At 39.2% G+C, this 25,788-nt stretch overlaps 1 protein-coding gene across 2 annotated transcripts in view; it reads left to right on the plus strand.

The window, feature by feature from the left end:
• Positions 1-252: 252 nt before the first annotated feature.
• Positions 253-25,788, plus strand: part of SLC12A1 (solute carrier family 12 member 1) — a 99,471-nt gene continuing 73,935 nt past the window's right edge. The window contains exons 1-8 of one of the 2 annotated variants that reach the window (XM_003784335.1): positions 253-274; positions 1,484-2,084; positions 12,639-12,767; positions 12,907-12,982; positions 17,971-18,066; positions 20,386-20,525; positions 21,559-21,669; positions 24,340-24,451. In XM_003784335.1, coding sequence (XP_003784383.1) covers positions 1,674-2,084; positions 12,639-12,767; positions 12,907-12,982; positions 17,971-18,066; positions 20,386-20,525; positions 21,559-21,669; positions 24,340-24,451 — 1,075 coding nt within the window. In that variant the 5' untranslated portion in view covers positions 253-274; positions 1,484-1,673. Of the gene's footprint in view, positions 275-1,483; positions 2,085-12,638; positions 12,768-12,906; positions 12,983-17,970; positions 18,067-18,609; positions 18,706-20,385; positions 20,526-21,558; positions 21,670-24,339; positions 24,452-25,788 lie in introns of both variants that reach the window. The other variant, XM_003784336.1, reaches the window with a different exon arrangement.

Genomic DNA, 25,788 nt, shown 5'->3' on the forward strand with positions numbered 1-25,788 from the left:
TTTTTTTTTTTTTTTTTTACTTTCTTTCTAAAAGGATTAATGGTTTACTGCTAGTTACCAGTTAATGTGGTACTTAAGGTTTGTTGCTCAGGGCTAATGACTGGGTGGAGCTTGCAGTGCTATTTCAGGCCAATCGTTGCACAGTCATCTCTTTCAAGAAAGGTTCTAACCAATAGAAAGACGCCTAACAACCTGGGCTGAAAATTAAGCGCCCCATATATTCCTGGGGGATGCTGAAGCAGGATATACTGTCTCTGAAGAAGGCACCTTGGTGGTAAGTTAAACGTTTCTGGGCAGGGTGAAGTATTGCACTTAATATTATGTCATAAAGTAGGTTCTGAGGAGTGGAAGAAAGGGGAGGATGTACAGGAGGAGCAGCGCGATGTTTTTGCAGAAACGAAAAAAATAACAGTTTCACTTATAATTTCTCTGGGAAAGGTTTTTTGAGAGTCGAAGTGGGATTTTTTTTATTTAAAGAAATAGCTTTCATAACCTCATGAGAGAGGCGAGTTTTTGTTTACATTTATCTCATCTTTCTAGAGCTTTCTTTGAAAAGCCCAACATTAAGATCTCAATAAAGAAATATTATTCTAATGAAAGTGTTTTTAAGATGGGCCGATACCGTGGAATTGTGAAATTATTATAAAGTCTACTCATCTCACCATCAAATATAAGCCTCTCAATTATTAAAGACATTTCATTAAAGGGACTCAGTAAAGCGTGATTATTTTACCTAAATATAGCATATGATTTTATTAATGGCTGTGACTTCTTTCCTTATCCCCAATATCCATATGTTTCTTTTAAATGCTCCATAATTTGCAGAACAAACAAATATATGAGCAAATGAAACATGTTAAAGGATAGTAAAAGATCCAAGAACTTACAGAGACATCAGTTTGACAGGATGTATTTTCTTTTAATTCACATTCTAAACTTTAATTTTGCACTTGTTGCATAAGTAACGAAACATTTCTAGAACAAGTTTAATGCTTGAACAGGTACAGATTTCTTATAAAGTAGCAAGAATATGTTTTTAAAAGTGTTTTATTTCTTTTCATTTTATCATATAATTTATATTCCTTTCAATCATAAAGTATTTTGCAGTTCAAGTGTTTAGTACTATAAATGAACTGTTTTTCAGGCTGACCTGTTTCTCATCAGTTATCACTGTATTCAATTGGTAGAGTTATATCTTTTCCAAAGTCAGATTGAGTTCAAGTGCAGTGAATCCCAGCAAATACTACAAACACAGGTAAAGTTTTAATGACTCATTAGACATTCTGTTTGCTAAAGCAGGTTTCCAGTTATTTATTATATGATTTAATTGCTCAGGTGACTAAGGTTCCTAAACAGGTAATTTTTAGTGACATGAATTTAAAATTGCATGTGTTATAAAAGAAAACTAGTTATTCACACCCCAGCCCTATTTAAATATATTTGTATCATTTAGACCAAGCTTAATTTTCTTTTTCAATGACAGCTTTCAAGAACTTCCTGAAGATTGGATAGAAGATAATATATCAAGAATCAATGTATTGAGTCCACTCTAGAACAAAGGCTAGGAGCTCCCTAATGTGACCACATTAGCGTTTATTTTGAGGAGAAAATATATAGTTTTTTTTTTAAGTCACAAAGTAAATAGTTTAATCCAAAATAATCCATTTTGGAAGATGTCACTCAACAACTCTTCCAACATATTTCTGGATTCAGTACCCAGTAATACCAATCGCTTTCAAGTTAATGTCATAAATGAGAGCCATGAGAGCGGTGAGGGTCTGAATGACAACACTGACCCACCACATTATGAAGAAACCTCTTTTGGAGACGAAGCCCAGAACAGACTCAGGATCAGCTTTAGGCCTGGGAATCAGGAGTGCTATGACAATTTTGGAGAAACTGCTAAAACAGATGCCAGTTTTCAGGCTTATGATTCTCATACAAACACATACTATCTGCAAACCTTTGGCCACAACACCGTGGATGCTGTTCCCAAGATCGAGTACTATCGCAACACCGGCAGCATCAGTGGGCCCAAGGTCAACCGACCCAGCCTGCTTGAGATCCATGAGCAGTTGGCAAAGGTAAGCTTGAAGGACATGGGCAAGTATCCTAGTTTTCTCATTCCTTCAGTCATTTTCCCCTCTTTCCTAATACTGTGAAGGTCAATCAAATGAAGAGGTCTATTCCAAACCATCCATCTTACTTACACAACTGTCTCAAGATCCCCCAACACAGAAAACACACAATAAGTGTTTCCCAAATGTCTACTGCCTTACGATAGAGAACTAAAGAATTACCTCTAAAAGTTGGGCAATATGTCATATCTTGTTTACAATTATAGTCTACTCAATTCACACTTGGTTAAACATGTCAAACCAAATACTAAGCTGGTTCCAACTCAGTATTACTGCCTCTAGAGCAGTTGTTCCAAAAAAAGTCATTTATGTTTGCTGTGGTTAACACCATGGGCACCAGCCTTTAGTGTGCATGGGCATATGTTTATATTCTTTAAAGAGAGCAGAGATTTATAAAAGCCCCCACTTTATCCCTTCTTCTCTAAAACTTTGCCTAAGTCTCCTGAACACAGTGAACCGTATAAAAATAACAAAATTAAGTTTAAGTACAGAAGCCGCAGAAGTGGCTAAACTTTCTATTATTTAAGGACTATAGCCAGTGTTCCCAGATCTGCTAGAAGTATGAAAAAGCATTTGTTCTAATCTTGTAACAAATCATTTAGAATCTCATTAGATTTTTTCTTCCATACCTTGCTCTAAAATAGGTTGATGGGCTTTATCTTCCTGCTCTTCTGGAACGCACTTTGGAATGAATATCACTCTTGACAGAATATAATTACTTGCCAGAAAGAATATTCAGATGTCACATGTTCAAATGAGTTTATTCTTCCCCAAGTTTTGAGGAGAGGGAAAAAATGATTGAAACAGTGCCTTGTATGTTTGTTCATTCATTTGTTCAGTAATTCTTTAGTAAATGATTACCCTCTCCAGAGACTCTAGGAATATTGCTGTCAGGAGGATGCCAACAAAGGCAAAAAGTTTTCTTTAGTTTCTGCTCATCCTTCCTTCCATCTCCAGAGCTTATTCCCCTCAGCTGCTGGGGTCCCTGACTCTGGGTCCTGCCCCCAGTGGCTGAGTGACCTGCTGAGGAGGAGCCCATGTTCTCAGTTTTGTCCCGTGTCCCTTCTCCCCATGACACCTCGCTTGTCCTATATACCATACCAGTAACGCTCTGTTAAATGGTTGGTTTCTTGATAAGATTTAGATTTTATCTGGACTACTTGGTGTGTTAATCAAAAGAAGTTGGCAATATGACCATTTCAGACAAATCAGCAGCCCCCAAGAAGGGTTTTTGAGGAGGGAGGCAATTTGAGACTGAGATGTCACTCTCCTTTTTTATATGACGAAAGGGAAAAGGAAAATGGCAAAAGAAAGAGAAGCGAGAAGGAAAGACCAGGTTGGTGGGAGCAGGCACAAGGGGTTTCCAAGATGTGGAAGGGACAGAAGGAGAAATTAAGGCACTGTAAAGAGATTGCAGTTTATTCCCAGGAAGTGAACTGAACTTACACTCTTCAAAAACAGACCTGAAATTCCATCCCACAATACTCTACCACATGACACAGGACATTTTTTTTTTAATGCCTCCTTCATTAAAGTTAGTATCAAAATGAAATATTCTCATTCATCTCCTTCACCAATCAATAGAACTTTTAATGCCACTGAAGAGAAAATGAAGTAAATGCACATTGTTTTTAAAACTGACATCCCAGAAAGAGCAAAATAATTTCTAAGGTCAGGGCTTATGTAAATCTTTCTGTAAAGGGAGGAACGCATGTTGTCTAGAAAGCCATCTGAATCACGATACAGTGGAAATATATGACTGCATTTGACAAACGTGAAAGCTGTCTGGGATATCAAACCACTTTTTGAAGAGATAAAATGAGACTAAGAACTTAACATGGACTTCAAGCAGTTTTTTCTCAGACACAAAGGAATGAAAGATTAAATATATTCAAATTTGGGTTTAAGTTCAAGTCCCAAAATGATGATTTTGAACCAGTATAGTAAAAGGTAATTCTTCTTATAAACTTGACCCTCACTTGTCTGGGATACTTGATCCTGATTAAATCATGTGGAGGTACCCACACAGCCCAGTTGGGAGTGGAATCCAAATTTGACCATGGAATCTACCAAGGGCCCCTTCCTGCAGCCACTAGCACATTCTAGTGTTGCTGAAGTGGTAGGGACCAGTCTGCCCCTCCCTGCGTAACAGTCTGGGCCTTCTTCAATTTCTCTCTTTTTTTCTTTGCTAGTGAATTTTATTTAAATATTTTCTCCTCCTCACATAAGAAATGAAGATGTGCAATGCAATGTATCTGGGCTGCTGCCTTCAGGGGCCCTTGACATTTTTATAAGAGCTCCTCAAATCCCATTTAGAAATCATCAATACAATAAACATTACATAATTATACTCAGACACTTCATGGATTTTGTATGAAAACATATAAATAATAGTACTTACTTAAGAAAGTATTGACATAGTCAAAGTTAGGCAATATTTTTTATACTCAGGATTACAATGGCAAATTCATACCAAATAACAGACAATATTTAGACAGAAAACCAGTTGAATTTTTCTGTAAATCCTGGTTATAATTTCCAAATCAGAAAAACAATTACATGACTAGATTGTACTAACAGGTAAAATGAAAAATAAGGTTAAATGACATCATTTTAAGTCTCTACCGTAAGTGAAACTCTGGATGCAATAGATATAGACAGAATTTATAATCATAATGATTTGTGATCCTAATTGAAGAAATACTTTTTGTTTTCTATGGAGGAAAGAGCTAAATATTTATATTAGTGGCTATTAATTCTGCATTCCTGAAAAGCAAATAAAAATCCTTCCAGAAATTTTCTAGGCATATAGAAACATAACACAAACATCTATAAATATCTACATTCATATCTGTCTGCCTATATTATTTTTCCAAACATGTATCAGAACGTATTTTACACAGTTTTGTATTCGACTGTCTTTAACAATGTACTCTGAAAATTTCCCCTATCAAAACATATGAAATGATTGATATCTGTCAAAGATTAATCCAGTATCTTTACTTTGTAAAGAGAATTTTGCTATCAGTTTCCAACCTAATTCCGTGGCCACCTTTTCACACACAATTCCAAACTGTAGGACTAACTGAAACAGAACTTCTTTTCAGCCTTACTAACCACAATTGTTGTTAGTAGTTCAGAAAGAAGTATAATTATCATGGATTCAGAAAAATATGTAGCCTTTCTATCAAAGCTGCCTGTTAGGACATCATTGAAATAAACTATCTATGAAAAATATAAAGTGTTATAAAAAGCAAGACCCCAATATTATTTTTAATGAGGCCAACTGGGTAGAAACGAACCCCAAACAAAACCAATAGAATGGCTTCCCATGGGGGTCATGAGGCTGTTAATAACCAGAAATAATTTGTAAAAGAAAAGCGTTAAGAATGACTTCAAGGTCATCATAACCAAATTTTCACTGGAAATTTTTTATGCGTCAGACGCTGTGCTTACATGTAAAAATTTCTCACTCTATCCTTACAACCCCTCAAGGTCGGTAGTATTATTATTACTATTTTAGAGATGGTGACAGTATTATAAAATGCTATGGAACTTTTAGAAAAGAAAGCATAGACTTGAAGAAGTCAATGAACTTCCAAGGTCAAGAGGCCAAGCTCGCATGACCAATAAATCGAATGCACTTCTGCAGGACTCCAGAGACCTTGCTCTTTATCATTACTTTCCTTCCTCAGTCTACTGTCCCACAGCACTTTCCCTTAGCTCATTCAACAGCTAATAGAGAATGGTGGAACTCAGGCACAAATAAGCCAAGTAGGAAGTCCTTCCTTATTTCATCCCTGTTTTGTGGGACTGCGTCAAGAGATCATATTGCTTGTCTGACAGAATTATAGATCTCAATCATTTTCATTGTCATCATAAAGAGCATTTATTAAGTATGTATTTACAAGAGCTGCTGTAAAAAGTGAGCTACAGAGATCTGACCTCTTCCTTCCAGAATTTTATGATATGTCAAATGACATTGTTATGGGTAGAAATAAAGGACGTGTAGTCAAGTTAAGAAACATTAAACCCACATACATCAATGCATTAAATGCTTATCTTCTGTGAAAGAAGAAAAAAATGTTCAAATGTTTTCTCTAAAAATGAATAATTTCTAAAATGTTTCAAAGTTTCAATGTGTAGCTTTAGCATTCAATTTTGAAACAATCAAAAAAATTAGAAACAATCACTAAGTCAATGGCAGCCAAATTAAAAAAAAAAAAAAACATGAAAATTGAAGTAATAAATGCCTTCAAGGCCAGTGATGACCAGAAGCTGCCCATAAAATATTTGTTGGAGTGAAATTCTGCAATTAAGGGTTGATTCTGATATTTGTTAGATTTTCTTAGTACTCAAGAACAAGTCTCGTGGGAGCTCACACTATTAAAATAATCTGTGGAAGGTGGCATCTGTAGGTCAGTGGCTAGGGTGCTGGCCACATACACCAAGGCTGGTGGGTTCGAAAACAGCCTGGGCCAGCTAAAAGAATAATGACAACTGCAACAAAAAAATAGCTGCACATTGTGCCCAGCACCTATAGTCCCAGCTACTTGGGGAGCTGAGGCAAGAGACTCGCTTAAGCCCAAGAGTTTGAGGTTGCTGTGCACTGTGATGACACAGCACTCTACTCAGGGCAATTTTTTATTTTATTTATAAAATAAAATATAAATAAATAATAATAATAAATATTTGTAGAAGAAAAACAAAAATAATAAAATTTAAGTTCTAGCCCAGCTTGGTGGCTCACACCTGTAATCCTAGCACTCTGGGAGCAGACCCAGGAGAATCCCTTGAGCTCAAGAATTACAGACCAGCTTGAGCCAGAGCAAAACTCACCCCCTCCCCCCGCTCCAGTCTCTAGTAAAAACAGAAAAATTAGCTGGGCATTGTGGTGGGCAGCTGTAGTCTGAGCTACTTGGGAGACTGAAGCCAGAGGATGGCTTGAGTCCATGAGTTTGAGGTTGCTGTGAGTGAAGATGACACCACAGTACTCTAGCCTGGGCAACAGTGAGACTTTGTCTCAAATAAATAAATACATAAATCGCTTTTAATTTCCCATTATAAATAGCTAAGTAATAGATGGTGAGAAAAGTAGGAGTTTTCATAAAGGTATACTTGGAAAATATTAAGAACCTTTTGATTTTCTTTTTCATAGGCCAATTTATTGCACATAGCTAACTTTTGGCCTTAGTTATAAAACATATCAATTTGTGTGTGAGATGTGTATCTTCAGATCTAGTAAAATTCTCTGATTACAAATTGTAACCACTAGAGTGATTTATAGGCATAGTTTGCGATAACGTTTAAAACAAGAAAAACAAACCTCTTCTTTCCATCATTTAAAATACTACCCTTTAACGCAAAGGGATAGAAATGTACAAATATAATAATGTTGATCAATAAGATGTGAAAATATGGTTAAAATCACATTTTCATTTCTGAAAAGAACCCTAGGAATTATCTAGGTCTTATTCGGATTTGTTTTTAAATATTAATAATTCAGGGGCAAAGGTGTGAGGGGCTTAGAATAAGATTGGTTCATAACTGTTGAACCTGGGTGATAGGTAAATGAAATTTACTATGCTATTCTGTTTACTTTGGCATATGTTTGAATGTGCAGATAATAAAAGAAAAGTATAAAACAGTAGGGATCATCTAGGCCTAAATATTTAGAGAACTATTTCTCAAGGATGGTTTAAGAATTCTATCACCCTGAGACAAAGGCTCAAAACTGGAAAGCAAGTATATGTAATTAAGAGTAAATCTAATCTAGTTGGAATTAAAGAATAAACATTTATCTCCTCTGCATTGATGAGACCGAGAAAGATATTTATTATTTTTCTGGAGGCTGAAAAATCGTATAAAATAATTTAATCTTTCATTTTACAACTCATTAGTAATTTGCCCTTTAAACTACGTGGGATTGAAGATTCAGTAATTTATCAATTTGAGAGGGGGGGAAATCTTTTTACCGAATGATCTTTCTTTTCTGAAACATACTTTATTTTACTTTCTCTGAATCCTTAATGCACAGGTAAAACTCTTGGTAAATAAATAATCGTTCCCTAAAGCTACACATTTAAAATGCATTTATAAAAGGTTGCAGGTCATAATTTATGGTAATGGAGTGTGAACAAACAAATCAATTCAAAGTGTGAAGGAAAAAACCATTTACAGGCAGCAGTCACGGAACTTTTAGTTTTTGAGACTTTGGGCTCAAGAACACGAAAGAGTTGGGAGTCTGAAAGTCACTGGTTGTATACCTCATAGCCTTCAAGCCTCCACAAACCCTCAGCCCAAAGTCCTATTCAGTACTTCAGTAATAAGTTGAGTTTATAGTTGCTGCTCTGACTTACAAAGGAAATAGTTACTAAAAAGTGAAACAACGGCCAGGAGCAGTGGCTCATGCCTGTAATCCCAGCACTTGGGAGTCTGAAGTGGGTGGATTGCCTGAGCTCACAGGTTAGAGACCAGCTTGAGCCCGAGTAAGACCCCATCTCTAAGAAAATAGCCAGGTGTTGTGGTGGACGCTGGTAGTCCCAGCTGCTTGGGAAGCTGAGGCAAGAGGATCACTTGAACCCAAAAATTTGAGGTTGCTGTGAGCTAAGACGCCATGGCACTCTACCAAGAGTCACCAAGTGAGACTCTGCCTCAAAAAAAAAAAAAAAAAAGAAAAAAGTGAAACCAAGTTTTGCTTTGCCAGGTCAGAACAGAAAGATGGCAAACAGAAAGATGATTTTGATTTAGAGTGAACTACTTCAAAATAAGATTTGGGGGAAAGACCATTGAATGTATTCTCATTGGCAGTATCCAAGAAAGATTGAGACTTTTCAGCGCCTACGTGACAGTGAGCAGCTTCTATGCTTATAAATTTTCTATCAAATCTTAATAGTCAACAAAAGAAGTATGCATTCAAGGCTTTTCCACCTCTGTGGTATAAATATATTTAAAACTTTGAACCTCCAGAAAGTTGAACATATTTACCTAAGGGAGAGCTGAACATTATACATTGACTGTGTTTTTTAATAATTTACAAAACGATTGCTTTACTAATTTCCATTTCTACAAGCTGTGATTTCTCTACTATGCTCTCTAAGAATATTCATTTTGCATCATGTTGTAAAGTCCTAGGGATAAGAGAAGAACCATTAAACTGTGACGGGGGGTGGTGGTGGGCATCTATCAGGAAGAAATGTTCATTCAAGGGAAAATTTCAAATATTCTATTCATCCTTTATCCTCCTTTGTGGAATTTTTTAAATAGTCATTAGTATTCTCATTAATTCAGATTTAAGGGTCACAGTCACCATTGGAGTTCATCAGGTAGCAGAGTAATTTCCTGGACCAAATCTTCAAGTTCAGGTTTAATCAGAAAACATGGGTTGCATTCCCAAGACTATCTTTAAAGAGGCAAGTGACTAAAGCTGTGTCTCATGGGACCCTCAATTAATCTAGGCAAAGGAAATTGCCTTTTCCCTGAATGAGTAATTGCTATGAGTCTGACTGTGGGACCTTGATTAACCAGACTATTGACAATTTTTTTTTTTAAAGTTTTTCTCAAACAAATGAATCTCCTAGCCAAATAATCTCTTTAACATTCATGGACATTTTACCACATTCCTTAATTCCCTGTTCTCATTGATTACGTGTTATGAAAAATGAAAGTTACACTTGACCCATTCAGCTGCCTTATGTGTATGGAATTCTTTCAGAGAAAAATAGAATTTTTAATTGACCAGAAAACAGCCTCAAATGTTTCATCCATTTGAAATTGACTGTATTTTATAGATCCATGCTATTCAATATGGTAGTCGCCAACCACATGTGGTTATTGAGCATTTGAAATGTGGCTAGCCCAGATTGAGATGTGCTGTGGATTTCAAAGACTTAGTATGAAAAAAAGAATGTAAAATACTTCACTGATATCTGTATGCTGATTATATGTTGAAATAATACTATTTCATATAGATTTTAAGTAAATATATTATTAAAACACTCTGAGTCAGTTCCCTCTTATACATCGGGGTGCAACTGGTAATAAACATGTAAATGTCAGAAAGATGATATTCTACAAAGATTAAATATATTTTTAAAATTTAAGAATCCATGTCTAAACCCGAGTTATTTTTCTCAACTTCCTTTTACTTTTTAAAAAGGAGCTGCTAGAAAATTTTGAATGATAACGCATGACTTGTATCTGTAGCTGATACAGATCATTTGTTCCTGCTCTGCCAATTCAGCCTCAATTTCTTTGGACTTTGCTTATACCCATCTTACATTGGTATGAATATATAATGTCAGTTTTCAATTATTTGTGCAAATAGGGACTGGGAATGCTTCAGATTAAAATATTCCTCAGGTAATTCAAAACTAAATTTTGACTACGAATTTTAATCTCCTCTGTCATTCAGTTTTTTCCAAATGCTGTCAAAAAGTAATAAGATAACCTGGCTTGGGATTCATTCCCTTTATCTCCCTGTTTTAATGTGGCTTGCACAGAGGAAACAATAAGAAATGGACTGCCCCATAGAGAAGGATGGGAAAAGAAATAGCAGTCGAGAATAGATAAGAAATTAGGGCGTCTGCTCCTAAGTGGTAGAGATCGGGGACTTTCAAGTCCACGTTATAGATTCAGCGTTGTTTATTGATGATCTGCTATATGGCAAGCCCTGGGCTGGTCCTGAGGAAAAGTAACCCACAAAATAGAATGACTGCTATCATTCTATAATAATGATAATTAAATGCTGAATCTTTCTTCAATTCAATGGTCATAGAGTGACTCTTATTACATTGATTATATTAGTCCTCCAAGTGTCACCACAGTATCATGAGCAACGTCTCATGGGAGAGGAAGTCGGGGAGAAATCCTTACTGACATGGAGAAGGAGAAGAACAGCCTGGCAGGAGATGAGAAGTCTAAGTGACTTGGGGCAATTAGCCCAAATTAAGAACAGTGTACAGAGGGGATGCTTATGGCACAGAAAAGTCCCAAGTCAAGAGCCTTTGAGTATGGTAAGGGCAAGAACATTAGTCATCGCTTAAAAAGAAAACTTTCTAAGAAATAGTGACTGTTTCTTTCACACCCATTTTAGAGGAAGAAAACAATGCCCTCTTTTGAGACTTTTTACTAGTGACGTCAGAATATATAACCTTAGGCTTAAACTAATTTAGACCACTTAAATAAGATAAAATTATTCTATAATGATGGTAATTAAGTGCTAAAGCTAAGAGACTTCTCCAGTGATTTCAAAACCCTTCTTAAAATGGAAAGCTTTTTCCAGAGTTCAAAGAGGTATAGTCTACCCAAGTAGGTAGCTAGGTGCCAGATGAGCTAAATTAAATAGGTGAAATTATCCAAAGTCACATCTAAAAGGGAAATTAAAGACGGAGAGCTATTCTTGAGAGAAATAGAGCCGTTCCCTCCCCCATGGAACTCAGAGACTATCCTATTCAGAAGAATGGTCTTTTTCAGAGTTAAGTCACAGAAAAAAAAAATGATGTAAAAGTTTAAACCTTTATTTACACTACTTCTTATTTGCACTCAACTAATCTTCCTAGTAGTCAGTTATGAGACTCCTCACCTTCTATTTGATACAAACACATTGAACAACTCTCAGGCAGAGGCGTATGAAGCCTGAAAGACACTTCCTCTATAGGAACAGTGCTCCTGCAGTCAGGCATCCGGTGAGCGAAACTTCTGTAGAATACTTCAGACTCTTCAAACTTTCTTTTCTTGGAAAACACTTCTATGTGTTCTGACATTGAATCTTTTTTTGTTGTTTGTTTTGAAACAGAGTCTCACTCTGTCACCCTGAGTAGAGTGCCCTGGCATCACAGCTCACAGCAACCTCAAACTCTTGGACTTAAACAATTCTTTTACATCATCTTCCCAAGTAGCTGGGACTATAGGTGCTTGCCACGAAGCCCAGCTAGTTTTTTCTATTTTTAGTGGAGATGGGGTCTCGCACTTGCTCGGGCTGGTCTCCAATCCCTGAGCTTATGGGATCCACCCACCTTGGCATCCCAGAGAGCCAGGATTACAGGCATGAGCCACTGTGCCTGGCCTAAGGAAGGTTGTCTTTCTGTCCCTCCTAACACGCCTTCTAAAGACCCTCATTCACTCTTGCTGGGCTTTCCTTTCTTGCATGTCTTCTCTCTTTCGCTTTTTGTGTTTTAAATTTATCTAAATTTGACCACATTCACCAAAGGAAATATTCTCACTAGTGGAAGAACTGCCCAAGGTCCCTCTACCACCCCTGCAGTCTTTGCCAGGCCTGAAGCCCGATCACAAAGGGAACTCATCAACACCTAGGGAAAAACAAAAACAAAAAACAAGACAAAAAAAACTAAAACGATCAGTATCTGTGCCCCCCTTCTTTTTTTTTTTTTTTTTTTTTGGTTTAATATTTTATGTCAATTGTTTTGATTTACCTTTGAAAGTTTGGAGTGGTTTGTTCATTGACCAACTATTGCATTTTTGCTTTCTATAAAAATGCAGAATGTGGCGGTGGCCCCCGGTTCGGCTGACAGGGTTGCTAATGGAGATGGGATGCCTGGAGATGAACAGGCTGAGAACAAGGAAGATCAAACTGGTGCTGTGAAGTTTGGATGGGTGAAAGGTGTGCTGGTGAGAAAACTCCTGTGTTTACAAACGAGAACTATCCATTCAATGTTGTAAGGGAATAAGTGGACACCAGCAATTCAAGGAGGGCGATCTTGCCCCCTACCCCTTCTCATTCCTCTTTCACGGCCCCTTCAATCCTCAGGTAAGATGCATGCTGAACATCTGGGGAGTCATGCTCTTCATCCGCCTCTCCTGGATTGTTGGAGAAGCCGGAATTGGTAAGCATTTTTCCTACATAATTTTTTTGATATAAATTATAAGCTCAATAAGCAGCTTGTTTGCACCATTAATGCTCAAGGTGAGAGGAAGGTCACAGAAATCATTTACACGTGGGCTCTTTTTACTTTGCCTCTTTGACAACGTTTGGCAGAGAGGAAAGGTGAAGAGTTAACTCGGTGAGACTGGAATTTTCCACCTAACTCAAGCGGTTATTTTCATCTTTTGAAAGCACATCCATTTTAGATAATAATATTCATATTTGGGGATGTATGGGCATTTGCCTCTCCCTAGTATGATGATTGCCAAAACGTCACTGAATAAAAACAATAGTAGGAAAACTGATGAAAGTGTGACCTGACTCATAAAAAGGCTGGATTGTTGAACATTTCCAAGGAAAATAATTGTGTTACTTTCATTTACCAGCACTCAGAAAACAATGGTTAATAAAACACTACCAGATATAAGCTTAAAATGGTACATGAAATGATGCAACTTAATGTGTACTCACCAATTTTTTTCTAAGTGATAATGGCATTCAGAGTGATTATGTAACTTTTTTTTCATAGATTGCCTTTAAAACATTATTTCCTCTAGCACATCTTCTTTTTGTTGGGAATATATGAGTAAAATGTATATGAAGAGTTTATTTCAATTTTATCAAAGCTCCTGATTTAATGCAATAAAAATCAATGCTGTTCTCCTCCATGTCTGGGAAAAAAATTATAAATTCACTTTCAGGGGGAGACTTAATATCAAGAACATAGAAGGTCAAATGTGCTTTCCGATACTGCTCCAGAAGGTACCTCAATTCACATTTTTAAAGGCAGTTGGTCGTTATTTATTGCCTTTGCTCTTCAGAACACATTCGGAATCACCAGAAGACTAACGAGGAAAGAGAAAAGGCTGAGCTGTAAATTGAAAAATTGGCACCAGTTCCCATGGTTTTTTCCCTTTTCATGTTTGGCAACTGCTGGGTTCCTGACAAAGGGCTGTTTGCCGGGTTTATGGTGCATAGCAAATGAAGGCACACAGCCACAGGGGCCAGAATGGGTGTAAGCCGTTCCATGGAAAATCTGCATCTTCATATTGCCAAGGTTTTGCTTCAGGGTTTCATGCAAAATTAGGTTTTTAAGGGCAGTTTAGTAACTTATTGAGATTATCAAGAAACATTACTTTGTTTGGAGGTGTGAGAGTAGCCAAGGGCAAGAGTAATTCTTTATAATGCAAAGTATTTAACATCCATATGTTTGGGCAATAGTCTGAACTTTAATCAGATCTTCCGTTACTCTTCACAGTGAACCCAGCTTCGAGTGTATTGCAAAACTGTAAAATGTGAAGAATCCTATCTTCTGCAAAATAGCCAGTTACACTATCAGACAGTAGTGTTGCTTCCATAAGGATCTTTTATTCAAATATCTAAATTATGTATTAGAAGAGATTAGAAGGCCCCCTAACGAGTGTTCACAGGGTTTTCCTTTGCGTGGAGTTCTGTATTTGTCTTTTCTTTCCTTCTTTCTTTCTTTCTTTCTTTTTAAATTCTGGGAGGATAGACTTTCATGAGTAGTAGAAACTTACCATCAACCTTTGCTAGGAAATTGAAGCTAAATGAGCTAAGTTGTCTCTGAGTCCCATTTGGGTTTCCTTTATGGGCACAGAAAAGAAACAAATACAAGTATTTTCTTCGTGCTTTGGTTGCTGTTTGGGAAAGAAGTCTGGAGACCTTGGGAACAAGCCAGAGGGAATGTGGAGCCAGGCGCAGTAGCTGCAGCCCTTGGGTAACCATTCTGGGGCTAAAAGTTGTGACTGTCTTGTTCCCAAAAGCGAAGGGTAGCGGGAGCTGATAATGTGGTCTAGGCCTTCGGTGTCTTGAAGACCTTGGCTGAGGCAAGATAGTTTTAAAAGAAACGTAACCATTAAGCAGGGAAGTGGATGTGAAAAGCAGGAATATGGTCGGAAGCAAGTCACTTTTACTCTGTGAATTTCACTATCTCATCTAAAAGTTAGGGGGTGAGTTAGAGTGAATTCTTTCCCAATCAATTCTTTGAGGATAATGCCATAGAAGCTTTCTGAACAGACATACGTAAGTTGAGATAGGCTGAAGATAGCTTCATCATCTTACTGTAGAGTGTGTAGGAATTATCTGGGAAGTGAAATTAGGAAATTACAGAATCCTGGGATTCACTTTTTAAAATCCATACTCAGTGGGCCTGGGCATTTTTATAAGCATTCTAGGCATTTCCTAAAGCAGGTGATTCAAGGGCCAGACTTTGAGAAAACAGTGAATGAATATTTTCTAAGCTGCTTTTTACTCGAAGATTTTATGTTTGATTGTGAGAGAAGCAAAACCTTTGTTGTATAAAAGCATGCAACCTTGTTCCAAGATTTCAAATGGTTTACAGAACTATATGCAATGCAAGAGGATGAATTAAGAATTGTTGAGAAGATAAGAGGTAATGGGAAAATAATGGCAGGGAAATGCTGAAGTCAGAGTAGATTTAACATCATGAAATGCAAACCATACGGCCCGAGACAGTTTCTGGGGTGTGCTAAACATTTGATATCAAACTTCCTCAAAGGCAAGAGCAAAGTAAACACAAAAGATAAAAAGGAATCATTTTTAGTGACACAAGGACCTGAGGCTCACCACAGTATTCCTGCAATAGATACAAAGAATTTAGGGCAACTATTTTTAATACCCCTAGTTTATAAGAGTCTGTAGAGGACAAAGCAATATGGTTCAAGTTTGCAGCTTGGTCACCACACAGTGACCCTCTTTCCACTGCACTTTCACCTTCAAGATAGCACAGAGACACTGGACAGAACCGGATAGAGCTGGGAGCATCCAAGACCCAGGCTCTAGGACCCGCTTCCTGTTTCTGCCCTTAATCTCCTCCCACTTCCCCTTCTCCTGGGGCACAGCCAGATAGATAACATCCTCTCATCTATCTGGAGATCCCTGGAAGCTCAGAAGCTGTGACCTCACTACCTTCTCCCTAAATTCTAGATTGGCTTCTGTTGGAAACGGCATTATAAGAAAGGAAAGACTATTTCCTTCTACTGACCGTTGGCCTGGAGTTGTCTCTCGTGATGAGCTTCTGTTTGTCCAGGTAGAGAGAAGGGGCACATTCAGAAATCCATGTCCTGCATTTAGGCAAATAGGAAAAGGACCAACAGCTTTTCTTCTATCTGCTTCTTTTCAAATTGCCTTCAGCTCAAAATAATCTTACAGCAAAGTGGCTCGGCACCTGTAGCTTAGTGAGTAGGGCACCAGCCACTTACACTGAGGCTGGAGGGTTCAAGCCTGGCCGGGGCCTGCTAAACAACCATGACAACTGCAACCAAAAAATAGCCTGGTGTTGTGGCGGGCACCTGCAGTCCCAGCTACTTGGGAGGCTGAGGCTAGAGAATTGCTTAAGCCCAAGAGTTGGAGGTTGCTGTGAGCTGTGATGCCACAGCACTCTACCCAGGGCGACATAGTGAGACTCAGTCTCCAAAAAAAAGAAACTGTTAGAGCAAAGTGGCATATTCACTACTCTATAGTATCCTCCTGTCTGTGTGTTTCTTGAAGCTGAAAGCAGTCTCTCCTTCCTAGAATTCTGGCTGCTGCCACTTCCTCATTCTCCAAATAGTCATCAGACTTCCGAACCATAAGATCCTTGAGGACAGCTGTTTCATTTCATTTTATTTCCTCCTTGCATTTCTCACACTGCCTGCCACAGGACTGGATATATAGTAGGCTTTTTTAAAAATAGCTATTGTAACTATTTTTAGATATGACCAAAGAGCAGTACCCTTGGTTGTGTGCTGTGTTCTGCTGTGTCCCGTGAGCTATGCTAACCACTTTATACATGCATTCTTTCTAATTCCATTGCCATGTTTTGCTCAGACTATAAGTAGCTTGCCAGGATCACACAGCCAGTAAGTTAATGCCGTTTGATTTGATTCTTTCCACCCTACCCATCTGCCCCATGAACAATTTGCTATACTGTATCTAATTTTCCACTGCTACATGACCATATGTACAAAAAAAAAAAGATAGCTACCTGGAAGGATGAACATTTAATCTCCAGTAATACGGAGAGCTTGGAATTATACACCAAGTATTATGTTTATACCTATGGAGAACTTTATCCAAGATGGGGTTCCCATTAAATTCTGACCAGAGTTGTTTTGTGGCGTCCAGCTTAGGAATGCATATTTTAGCTCTCGAGTTTCTTGAAACCTGAGCACTTACTCTGTGTGATTTCTGTGTGCAACATGTGGTTTTTCCGTGATTACCTTAGATTTGCTGGCAAGTCTGTAAATAACCTAATGGATTATTCCACTATGTAACACCTTTATTTCTCCTCTCTCAACTGAGGTCTTGGTGTGATTATCATCGGCTTAGCCGTGACAGTGACTGCTATCACTGGTTTATCCACCTCTGCTATTGCCACAAATGGATATGTCAGAGGAGGTAATTAAATGTGTGACCCGCACCATCATTTGTAAGGTAAAGGCAATACAGGCTCTCCTAGCTCACCACTGACCTTACGGGAGTGTTTTCAAAGGTAATGCAAGTTGGTTCCTGTCCCCTTCTCCCCAGGCAAACAGATGCAAGAAAAATGGAGAAGGTTTTAACCTTTGTCAAACCTCCAACTTTCTCATTCAGGTTGCTCTCAAGCAAGAAAGAAGGTCAAATGTCATGTTTTCTCTTTTCACAGCCCGGGTAGTTTCTCTCCCGGGACACCAGCATGAGTCAACTCTTCCTTTCCTGGGCTGCATTTTAGGCTGTGTGTCATTTTGAAAACATCCTTCATCCTGATGAGCAGTTCTGCAACTTGATCTTTATGCCAGGCATACCCGTTTCTCTTTAGCACAAAGAAAGCCCATCGGGAACCAAAGCACGGACCTGAAAACTTAAATTAAAGGCAGTATAGTTTGCAGCAATAGAGGACCCAAGGAAGAAAAGTAAAACGCAGTATCTTCTATCTCTCATTGCTCACAGGTCTCGGAGTTGTCATAATTCTTCTTTCCACCATGGTAACTTCTATTACTGGGTTGTCAACTTCTGCAATAGCAACTAACGGGTTTGTCCGTGGAGGTAAAATCTCTAAGCTATCTAATGCCCTCATCTGTTGCTACGGGTAGGCAAAAACTTTTTATATACTTCTTTTTGATGGGAACGAGAAAGTAGCCCAAGGTTCTGAAAGCCTGGCTAACAGTTTGGAAGAGCCAGATGCAGAAGAAAACATAAGGTATGGCACGTATGATGGTCAATTGCACGCAGGTCAGCCCCATGCTGGTCATCTCTAGTCTTGTTTCTAACAGTGGACCTCTCTGGTACATTTCAGGTCATGCTTTACAGGTGTGCAAATCACTTGAATAAACAGTTTATTTTTCAGGCTGGTCTGCCCACCTCTTGCTGGTGATTCTTAGAAAACGATTCCTGGACATGGCTTTGGTTCTAAAGTTTAGTACATTTCAGGTGCTTGCTAGACCTTCGTGGCATGGGATCTTTTAGAACATTGCAGGTTTTCATGGAGAGACTGAAACTCCTGTGACGAGACTCAGCCGGCTGTCGCGTGACGTGCTGGTGACTTCTCTCGGTACAGGAGCCAAACACCTTTCTTGGGGGCTTTTGCAGGTCTTGGATTCATCATCATTGGCCTGAGTGTGGTGGTGACGACACTCACAGGTATTTCTATGTCTGCTATTTGCACAAATGGCGTGGTAAGAGGAGGTAAGCCCATCAATTTACCTATGACCACAGGCTTGATTGCTAGGAACGTGTGAAGTTGGTTTAGTAGGGGAAGTGAAATTGGCATAGTGCTAATCCATCTCCACAGCCTTCGAACAAAATACCCCAAATTTAAACAGCAAGGCCAAGTCTTCTCCATTAAGATTAGGAGATCTCCAGAGAAGATTTTTTTGACCCTTTCATGTGATGAGATAATGTCTATCAAGTGGAGAGTGACTGTGTATTTAGGAGGAAGACGTGGGATGTTGCAGCAAAGTATGTGGGGGCTTCTTTGCATGAGCCCGGTTGGCTCTCTCAGAGCCCCTTAGGGTGGGTCCTCTGCAGCACCCGAGATAGCACTGTTGACAATTCCTACTCAGTAAACCGGTCCTGTGCCCAGCCCTCAGGATTCATCACAAACACTGTGCTCCCAGTGGCCAGCAGGCCTGGGAAGGTCATTCAAAAGAAAATAAGTATATAAAAAAGAGCTGCTTTCAAAACATCTAGGAGCAGGCAGGCCCAGGCAGGAGAGGAAGTGGATCGAGTTTATCGCTGTTCCTCCAACTTCCTCTCTTTGGTTCCCCGGGTTCTCTGCTTGGGAAGCTTATCCAGCTGTCCCTACTCAGAGCTTTCTAGAACACCATCCCACCCACGATGCATCTCCACTCCCCACTTCTGCCTGGCTTTCATTGTCACCAAACCTGCCTAGGTAACTGGCTTGCTAACATGTTTGACTTAAAAAATAATGGGAATTTGCCCCACCCAGATAGTATGTCACATTTTTAGAGAGAACTTTGATCCCTGAACCCAAAGGAATTACTACAGTGAAAGAAATTACAGCCGAAAGTAACTTTGTTTTGTTTTTAGGTGGGTTTGCGCCCACTCTGTCTACCTCCCAGACCAGCTCAGTATGAGCTACTAGCAACTAACCGTCCAGGCAATTAGTCGACAAACCTAGTTCAGTCTTTCACGAGTATAAGTATGTGGCCATATGTCAAACTACTTCTTCCATGTCCAAGGGAGAAGCGACTGGTCCAAGTCCTCCCTACTGTTCTTCCTACTTGCCACACACACACACAAATATTTGGCAATAATCATGCCTTCTCAAGCTAAAAATATAAAACCCCAGCTCTGATTTATAGATGAGTAATTTATAGCACTATGCAGATATGCATTCTGTTTTATGCAGCAAATACTGTATATACCAAAAAATTACAGGCACTTCATCCACTTCACTTTCTACCCAGGCTTTCCTATTCCTGGAAATGCTGGATATCAAATTTTACTTCAGTTTCATTATTAATTTGAGTATTCTAATGCCCTTTTTGTTTGTTGGTTGGTTTGGTTTTTTATTTCTAATGACCTTTTTTAAAGACAAAGCATTTGGGGGATAAAGTGTGCTGTGTTTTTATTTGTAGCATTTTTTTACAATTAGGTTTCAATAAATCGGGTTTTATTACATCAGGCTACTACTTCTACTGTAGATTATGTACAGAGTACTAAGAAGGGCTAAGTTATTCATTAGGGTGACACGGAGTTCCTAAAGGAACTCATAATATATTATGAGAATTATTATTTATGTTTATTAGGATAATATTTCAAATGTTCTCAGACCCTTAAAATCGTTGAGCCATGTAAACTAGCAGTTTCACAAATGTAAATCATGCTCATTTCTCATTTCAGGCGGGGCCTACTACCTTATTTCCCGAAGTTTAGGCCCTGAGTTCGGTGGGTCAATAGGCTTGATCTTTGCCTTTGCCAATGCGGTGGCTGTTGCCATGTATGTGGTGGGGTTTGCTGAGACTGTGGTAGATCTTCTTAAGGTAATTAAAAGCCTTTCTGGTCTTCAGCTAAGCAAGATAATTGAGTTCAGTTTGCTTTTTCCAGGCACTAGGACATATGATGATGGCAAGAGGAGAGGAGAAGGTTGGATATAGTGGGAGGAGTCTGAGCTTAGCATCAGAAATTCTGGCTTTGAGTCCTGGCCCTCAACTTTACCAGAGACTTTGGATCAGTGCCTCTATTAATCTGAACCCTGTTTTCCAAATGTATAACATGGGCTAGTAACACTATTCTGTGTATTTCACAGAAGCATCTATAAGTCAAATGAAATAACATACATGAAATACTGTGTAATAGTTGAAACATCAGATAAATAACGGATATTATGAATAGCAGGAAACTATGATTATGGTTATAGATTTCCAAAGAGAAAGAAAGTTCAGACATGGAAATAACTCCCTAAGAAAACTAGATATTTCCTGGTTTAAGTGACGGTCTGGGATGGTATGCACACAAGCATATTAATTAGCTAGCGTAACAACTAACTTCTAGTCTTTGTCCTGTGGCAAAGATAGCATTCACTGAATCCAGTGGGTAAAAGTGCCTGCATTTGCAAATTAGATAAGTAAATGAACTTGTAGTTCATAAGGTGTGTTATCTTCAAGAGCTACGTTATTGGGTTTGTGCTGGGTATTCCTAAACTGAACTAAACTAATTTCCAATAGTTACACCATGAACTACTAGGATTCCCCTTGACACACAAAAATAATTCATCATTCTTCTGAAACAAAATACACTATGTGTGTGTTTGCACACGTTTCCTTTGTGCTACAATATCTTTAAAAGCTGTGACTAGAGTGAATCTCTAAACCATCTAACTTTCAACCTTGGCTATCAAAGACCAATTATCACAGGAAAAAAATAATCCTAGGTTATCTTCTGAAATTTATGAACTGTTCCTTTTTGTATTATCCTATACGGCTCACGGTACAGTATCTCTCTTAACTGTTAAATGCTGTTAACAAGACATGCAGAAATCTGTATCTCTAACCATGTGATGATACTTCCCCCTAGGAGAGTGATTCGTTGATGGTGGATCCAACCAATGACATCCGGATTATAGGCACCATCACTGTGGTGATTCTTTTAGGAATTTCGGTAGCTGGAATGGAATGGGAAGCAAAGGTGAATTTTTCAAAAATGATCTTACCAACAACTGCTGGTTAGGTTCTGAACAAATCGTAGGAATAGAAGGAACCCCATATTCTAAAAGAATTGCTGTTCCATCACATACTCTTAACCACCCCAGTGGAAGGAAGTCCAGGACAGACAAGAGAAGAAATAGCAAGCTCCTGCCAGTAATTAAAAAAAAAAAAAAGAAAAAGGAATTGCTGTTATTATTCGCTTCAGTGAAAGGAGCTCCAGATGGAACATCACGCCTGCAAAGGAGGAAGTCCAGACAGCCTTGCCTAGCAGCTCCTGAGTCATATGATAGAGACTCTGTCTCGTGGTTCTTTTCACTGTCACATGACACAGCCACAGTCTGGCTGCCACCTCCATGCACAGACCCCATGGGATCATAGCAGTGGTGCACACTGGCAGGCTATGTCTCTCCATCATAAACCCTACAGTCTCCTGTCAAGCTGCCCGTGAGTTCTGAAACCCAAAAGAAATGGCAGACGTGTTGGGAGACAGTAAAGGAAGCAGAAACTGTCATTCCCTTCTGAAATCCAGTTTGGGCTTATGGTTTTTTTCTGAGACAGAGTCTCAGTCTGTTGTCTTGTGTACGGTGCCATGGCGTCATGATAGCTCACAGCAACTTCAAACTCTTGGGCTCAAGTGATATTCTTGCCTCAGATGCCTGCCTAATTTTTCATATATATATGTATTTTTTTCTTTTTTTCTATTTTTAGTGGAGACAGGGTTTCCCTCTTGCTCAGTCTGGTTTTGAACTCCTGAGTTCAAGCATTCCACCCACCTCAGCCTCCCAGGAGCTAGGATTATAGGCATGAGCCACTGCACCTGGCCTGACACCCAATATTTCACCAGCAAGTCTGAATGCGCCCTAGGCTTTGGAACTAGAAAATATCTGGGTTTAACTAGTAGTAAAACAGATCGTAAATTTCTGAATGACAATCAGCATGAATTTTGCCGCCTCTGTAACTCCCTCCAGTGGTTGGTGCACTTGAAAATGTTCCTGTGTCCCTGGAGATGAAGTGACTCCCATCCGTCACAAAAGATGGAGAGACAGCTGAAGCCTGTCACCTGTATGAGGCAATAGGAAACAGTCCTGTGTGGCATTTATTTGTGGGTTATACATTCACATATTAACTAAAAACATATTAAGTGCCTACAGTGCTGAGCATTCTGCTAGCCACTGGGAGTGCAGGTGTGACCAAAACAGGCAGAATCCCTGCCCCTGTTCGGCATATGGTCTGTAAACAGAGGAGTGATAAACAAGTAAACAAATACATATAAAATCATAAATTGTGAAAAGCACTTTGATGGAAATAAACAAGACACTCAGAAAAAAAGAAAAATCCGAGGAAACTTATTTTGGATGACTTAATTCTGAGAGGAGGCAGTGAAGCTCAGAGGCGGGAGAAGGCAGTATTTACCTCTCCTGCTTGGTGGTTAGAGTGGATTTCAATGTGGTTTATATTTTTCTGTGAACTTGAGGACGTTATTTAACCTCTTTATGCCTCAGTTTCTTTTCATCTTTAAAAGGTAGATGATAAAATTGCCTACTTCAGTGGGTTATTAGTTTGCTGGCGGTATTATTCACCTAAACAAATACAGGCAAAGTTAGGCCTGAATCTGTTCTGTTGTAAGCCCTCATGGACATAGAGCTGTTATTATTTAGATTAAGGGGTCAAGAAAGGCCCCACTGAGAAGGTAACTGAGGCTTAAAGGAAGAGAAGGCAATGGCTACACAGGGTAGGGTGAAGTGTGTGTTCCAGGGAGCAGGAAGAGTACCTGGCAACGCCAAGCCTGGAAACACCTGGAATGCTAGAGAAACAAGGAATACCATTTGGCTGGTCAACTTGCAGACCACTGGTACTGAGTGCACAGTGGCACCCTGCCCTCGGGTGCCACGAGCGTGTCGTAGGAATTCTAGAATCGTCTGTGTTCTCATACTCCTGCAAGAGCCCTAGGAAGAGGAAGAACCCACAGGTGCTCTGCCTAGAGAAAACTCAGGTCTGCCAGTGTTGAAACCTTTCACTCCATTTACCTTCCTGGGACTTCATGATTGATGTGATTATATCACATCACCTGATATTTGGAATGTTCTTCAAATGTCACTCTCAAGTGTCCAAGCACATGCTCCCACTGAAAACATAGCATCTAGGCCAGGCACAGTGGCTCATGCCAATAATCCTAGCACACTAGGAGGCCGAGGCAGGTGGACTGCCTGAGGTCAGGAATTCAAGACCAGCCTAAGCAAGAGCAAGTCCCCATCTCTACTAAAAATAGAAAAACTAGCCAGCTGTTATGGCAGGCACCTATAGTACCAGTACTCAGGAGGCTGAGGCAAGAGGGTCACTCAAACCCAAGAGTTTGAGGTTGCTGTGAGCTGTGATGCCATTGCACTCTACTGAGAGTGAAAAAGTGAGACTCTGTCTCAAAAAAAAGAAAAGAAAAGAAAAGAAAAGAAAGAAAAAGAAAATGTAGCATCTATATCCAGAAATAATAATGCTTTTAAAGATAGTATTCTATAAGGATGTGTGGATTATCTGCTCTGGTAGTGCAGTCTTAACTACAATAATCTCTCTAGTGGACAATTACAAGTTTTCTAATTAAGTAGAAGGTTGTTAAATATATCTAACTTGGTCTCTGCTCACTTTGCCATTGTAGGCTCAAGTGCTTCTTCTGGTCATTCTTCTCATTGCTATTGCCAACTTCTTCATTGGAACTGTCATTCCATCCAACAATGAGAAAAAGTCCAGAGGTTTCTTTAATTACCAAGGTATGTGTTACAAATTAGGTTTCTCAATTAATGGTTCTCCATTGCCCCTTTTATTAGCGTCCCCCACCCCCCTCAACCCCAGTTGTAAGAATGCTGGTGTGGTCCGGGGAAGAGCCTGGAGTTGGATTCAGGAGACCTAGGGCTGGGACTCCGTTCTTCCTCTTACCAACTAGATGGATCACCTAATGTGTCTGGGTCTCAGATTCTCCTGCTAACGTACGAGTGATAATAATTACTTCCTGGGGGTGTTCTGAAAAGCAGATAAGATAGTGGATATGAAAGTGTCTTCTATAGCTTGCAGTGCTGGATAAATTGTGTCTCCATCAAATAAGAGAAAAAAGAGAGTAAACCCAGTAAAAGAGAATGGCTTGAACACCCACTGGAGGTGGGGAGGCCCTCTGGCAGGTAAAAATAAACAAAAACCAAAATAGAATAGCTTGGATAAATTGTTCGATCATTCGGAGCACTGTAATCAAATATAATCTTTTTTCCCCCTCATTGCTAGACTTTGGGCACCTTGCTTTCCCACAGCATTACTTGGTTAAGCATCACTGTTGACTTTCCAGGCATAAAAGAGTGTAGGAGTTACTTAGGGTAGCATCCTGAGAGAATGGGACCGAGAGGGAACGTTGCCTTCTTTTTCTCCTATGCTTCTCCTCCTATCCCTGTGTTCTTGTCTTTTCCCTCTCGCTTACTCATGAATCTACTGTCGAGGGTTTTGTTGTGTTTTTTTTTTTTTTTAAATATTTCCCTTCATTATTTACTCAGTTGTCCGTATTTGTTTCCTTCTCATAGCACATCATCCCTTTCTTCCTGATTCTTTTTCCCCGTAATGATGGTCTTGCTTGCTTTGCGCGGTAACATCCTTTTCTTTTCCATCCTTTTCCCTCTTGGCTGTTTCTAATGTAGTTTTTGATGCTCGAATCTTTTCTTCCTTATTCTGTACCCCAAGTTCTCTTGTTCACATTTTGCTTCCTCCTCTTTTCTTCTTTTTCCTTTCTGATTTTCTTCTGGATTGTTTTCTTTTTCATGTAGATAATTTGGTGACAGTGTGTGGGAGAGTATAGTACTATGTTATGAACAAAACCCCTCCCTAGTTTATTCTCCCAGACTGAGGATAGGGCATAAGGATCTAAGATTCAATTTCTGGGAAAGAAGAGTAAAGAGATGAAAACTTTAGTGGCCTCACCCACAAGGTTCTTAAATGATTGGGGGAAAAGCACAGAAGACAGTGTTGGTGGCATATGTACACCATGGAGTACTACACAGCCACAAAGAAAGATGGAGACTTTGCCTCCTTCATGTTTACATGGATGGAGCTGGAAAATGTCCTCCTT

The sequence above is a fragment of the Otolemur garnettii genome, unplaced genomic scaffold (genome assembly GCF_000181295.1).
Source record: "Otolemur garnettii isolate 467f Iridium unplaced genomic scaffold, OtoGar3 scaffold00011, whole genome shotgun sequence".
In the NCBI taxonomy this organism is placed as follows: domain Eukaryota; kingdom Metazoa; phylum Chordata; class Mammalia; order Primates; family Galagidae; genus Otolemur; species Otolemur garnettii.